The sequence below is a fragment of the Calidris pugnax genome, unplaced genomic scaffold (assembly GCF_001431845.1).
Source record: "Calidris pugnax isolate Ruff unplaced genomic scaffold, ASM143184v1 scaffold391, whole genome shotgun sequence".
Taxonomy (NCBI): domain Eukaryota; kingdom Metazoa; phylum Chordata; class Aves; order Charadriiformes; family Scolopacidae; genus Calidris; species Calidris pugnax.
This window is the reverse complement of record NW_015091097.1, coordinates 8,556-12,571: the sequence shown is the minus strand read 5'-3', so window position 1 is coordinate 12,571 and position 4,016 is coordinate 8,556. Positions and strand designations below refer to the sequence as shown.

The 4,016-nt window shown below is 58.1% G+C and overlaps 1 protein-coding gene across 1 annotated transcript in view; it reads right to left on the bottom strand.

The window, feature by feature from the left end:
- Window positions 1-4,016, bottom strand: part of CHD8 (chromodomain helicase DNA binding protein 8) — a 33,472-nt gene that overhangs the window by 22,345 nt on the left and 7,111 nt on the right. The window contains exons 2-3 of the mRNA XM_014957903.1: window positions 2,894-3,271; window positions 816-1,189 (exon numbers count right to left, since the gene is read on the bottom strand). Of these exons, the coding sequence (XP_014813389.1) occupies window positions 816-1,189; window positions 2,894-3,271 (752 nt within the window). The remainder of the gene's footprint in view (window positions 1-815; window positions 1,190-2,893; window positions 3,272-4,016) is intronic.

Genomic DNA, 4,016 nt, shown 5'->3' with positions numbered 1-4,016 from the left:
ACACCAAGGGTTGGGACAATGAAGACCAAGGGTTGGGGGAGATCAAAGACCAAGGGTTGAGGAACACCAAAGATTGAGGGTTGAGGGACATCAAGGGTTGGGGGACACCAAGGGTTGGGACAAGGACCATGGTTGGGTGACAACGAAGACCAAGGGTTGGGGACAATGAGGACCAAGGGTTGAGGAACACCAAAGACCAAGGGTTGGGGGACACCAAAGATCAAGGGTTGGGAGACATCAAAGACCAAGGCTTGGGGGACATCAAAGACCAAGGGTTGGGGGACATCAAGGGTTGGGACAATGAGGACCAAGGGTTGGGGACAACAAAGACCAAGGGTTGGGGACACCAAGGGCTGGGACAAGGACCATGGTTGGGTGACAATGAAGACCAAGGGTTGGGGACAACGAAGATCAAGGGTGAGGAACACCAAAGATCAAGGGTTGAGGGACACCAAGGGTTGGGGGACATCAAGGGTTGGGACAAGGACCATGGTTGGGTGACAATGAGGACCAAGGGGAGGGGGACATCAAGGGTTGGGACACACCAAGGGTTGGGATAATAAGGACCAAGGGTTGGGGACACCAAGGGTTGGGACAATGAGGACCAAGGGTTGAGGAACACCAAAGATCAAGAGTTGAGGGACATCAAGGGTTGAGGGACACTGAAGACAAGGGTTGAGGAACATCAAAGACCAAGGGTTGAGGGACATCAAGGGTTGAGGGACACCAAGGGTAGGGGACACCAAGGACCACCCCGAAGACCCGATTTCGCTGCCAAACCTTGGGTTTTTTTGGAGAACTTGAAGGCATCTCACCTGGGTTTGCTCCTCCCTTTGCTCTTCCCGCTTCCTCCTTGACCTTTGCCCTTCCGAGGTCTCTCCTCTTTGGGTCCCCCTCGGTCACTTGTCCCCTTTCGGCGCCGTTTCCTGTCCCCTTCTTCTTCTGGCCGGACGTTGGGCAACTCGTCTTCGTTGAGGACCCGAGGGATGTTCTGCTCCCCCCGGGCTCGGGCCCGAGCGATGGCTTCGGCCACGATGCGGTTGGCCTTCTCCTGCTTCTTCTGGTGGTCCAACTTACGGGTCTCCTCCGAGGTCCCTCGAGAAGATGGGGTGGCCAAGGTGGCCACCTCGCTGGTGCTCAGGACTTTCACCACCGAGAGACCCGGGGAACCCCCCTGAGATGAGCCGGCCTAGAAAAGAGGACAATGAGGTGGCATCAAACGGAGGGTGGTGGAGATCAAGGTTGGGTGCCACCATGGACCAAGAGTTGGGTGGAGACCAAGGGTTGGGTCAATGGGGACCAAGGGTGGGTGTAGGACCATGGTTGGGTACCACCAAGGACCAAGAGTTGGGTGAAGGACCAAGGGTGGGGTCAATGGAGACCAAGGTTGGGTGTAGGACCAAGGGCTGGGTGCCACCAAGGACCAAGAGTTGGGTGGAGGACCATGGTTGGGTGCCACCAAGGACCAAGGTTGGGTGGAGGACCATGGTTGGGTGCCACAAAGGACCAAGGTTGGGTGAAGAACCCAGGGTTGGGTGCCACCAAGGACCAAGGGTGGGTGGAGACCAAGGGTGGGGTCAATGGAGACCAAGGGTTGGGTGCCACCAAGGACCAAGGTGGGGTGTAGGACCATGGTTGGGTGCCACCAAGGACCAAGGTTTGGAGAAGGACCAAGGGTTGGGTGCCACCAAGGACCAAGAGTTGGGTGAAGACCAAGGGTGGGGTCAAGGGAGACCAAGGTTGGGTGTAGGACCATGGTTGGGTGGCACCAAGGACAAAGAGTTGGGTGGAGACCAAGGGTGGGGTCAATGGAGACCAAGGGTGGGTGAAGGACCATGGTTGGGTGACACCATGGACCAAGAGTTGGGTGGAGACCAAGGGTTGGGTCAATGGGGACCAAGGGTTGGGTGCTACCAAGAACCAAGAGTTGGGTGGAGACCAAGAGTGGGGTCAATGGAGACCAAGGTTGGGTGTAGGACCATGGTTGGGTGCCACCAAGGACCAAGCTTGGGTGGAGGACCAAGACCATCCCACCAAGGCCACCCACCATCCCAGAAGGTCCTCAAGCTTCTCCACCATGGTCGGGTGCCACCAAGACCAAGGTTGGGTGAAGGACCAAGGGTTGGGTGCCACCAAGACCACCCACCACCCCAGAAGGTCCTCAACTTCTCCACCAAGGTCAGGTGCCACCAAGAACCACACTTGGGTGCTACCAGGAACCATGGTTGGGTGCCACCAAGGACCAAGGTTGGGTGGAGGACCAAGACCACCCCACCAAGACCACCCCCCACCCCAGAAGGTCCTCAAGTTTCTCCACCACGGTTGGGTGCCACCAAGACCAAGGTTGGGTGAAGGACCAAGACCAAAGTTGGGTGCCACCAAGGCCACCCACCACCCCAGAAGGTCCTCAAGCTTCTCCACCAAGGTCAGATGACACCAAGAACCACACTTGGGTGCTACCAGAAACCATGGTTAGGTGCCACCAAGACCAAGGTTGGGTGTCACCAAGACCAAGCTTGGGTGTCACCAAGACCACGGTTGGGTGAAGGACCAAGACCACCCCACCAAGGCCACCCACCACCCCAGAAGGTCCTCAACTTCTCCACCATGGTTGGGTGCCACCAAGACCACGGTTGGGTGCCACCAAGACCACGGTTGGGTGCCAGCAAGACCAAGCTCAGGTGCCACCAAGACCACCCCCCACCCCAGAAGGTCCTCAACTTCTCCACCATGGTTGGGTGCCACCAAGACCACGGTTGGGTGCCACCAAGACCAAGCTCAGGTGCCACCAAGACCACAGTTAGGTGAAGGACCAAGACCACCGTTGGGTGCCACCAAGACCACCCCCCACCCCAGAAGGTCCTCAACTTCTCCAAGGCCCACCCCATCTCACCTGAGGTTGAAGGACCACCTTCAAGGGCACCGTCACCCTCTGGCCACCGCCGCCGCCCACCACCTGCGGCACCGAGGACACGGCCACCGGCGTCCCCCCTTGGCCTCCACCACCTCCACCGGCGGTGGCTTGTTGGAGAAGTTGGATCTTCTGAGGACCTCCCGCTTGACCGCTTGGAGGTTGTTGAACTTGAAGTTGGATGGTGACCACCTTGGCCGGTTGGCCGGGTGTCCCCTTGGCTTGACCGAGGGTGGCCAGTTGGTTGCCCTGGAGGACAATTTTGCCGGGCAAACTGCCGAGGACAACGTGACGTTGACCGGGCGGGGCGGAGCCACCGGGTGGTTGTTGAAGGACCAAGGTGATGCGTTTGGATTCACCCTAGAGAAGAAGACAACAAAAAAGGGGGGTGGGGTCAAGACCTCGAGGACAACTTGGGGACACCCAGAAGGGAAGTGGACCTCCAGGAAGCGAGGAACGTGGTTACGGGGAGGTGGCTTCAAGGGGGAGGTTCTCAAGAACTTCTGAGGAACCAGCTCTTGGGAGGGGACCTCGACCCCAAGGTGTCCTCGACCTTGAAGATCTCAAGATCTTCTGAGGAACCCCCTCTTGGGTGGTGGCCCCAACCCTGAAGATCTCAAGGACTTTGGGGACCTCGCTCTTGGGTGGTGACCCCAACCTTGAAGATCTCAAGAACTTCTGAGGAAGCCCCACTCAGGTGGTGGCTCCAACCCTGAAGATCTCAAGAATTTCTGAGGGACCCACTCTTGGGAGGGGACCTTGACCCCGAGGTGTCCTTGACCTTGAAGATCTCAAGAACTTCTGAGGAACCCCCTCTTGGAACTTCTGAGGAACCCCATGGAGATGTTCTCCACGTTGGAACCCACAACTTCTTGGACCCCCAACCCCATGGAGATGTTCTCCACCTCGAAGACCCCCAACCCCATGGAGATGTTCTCCACCCTGGAGCCCCCCAACTTCTTGGACCCCCAACCCCATGGAGATGTCCTCCACCTTGAAGACCCCCAACCCCATGGAGATGTTCTCCACCTTGAAGACCCCCAACTTCTTGGACCCCCAACTTCTTGGACCCCCAACCCCATGGAGATGTCCTCCACCTTGAAGA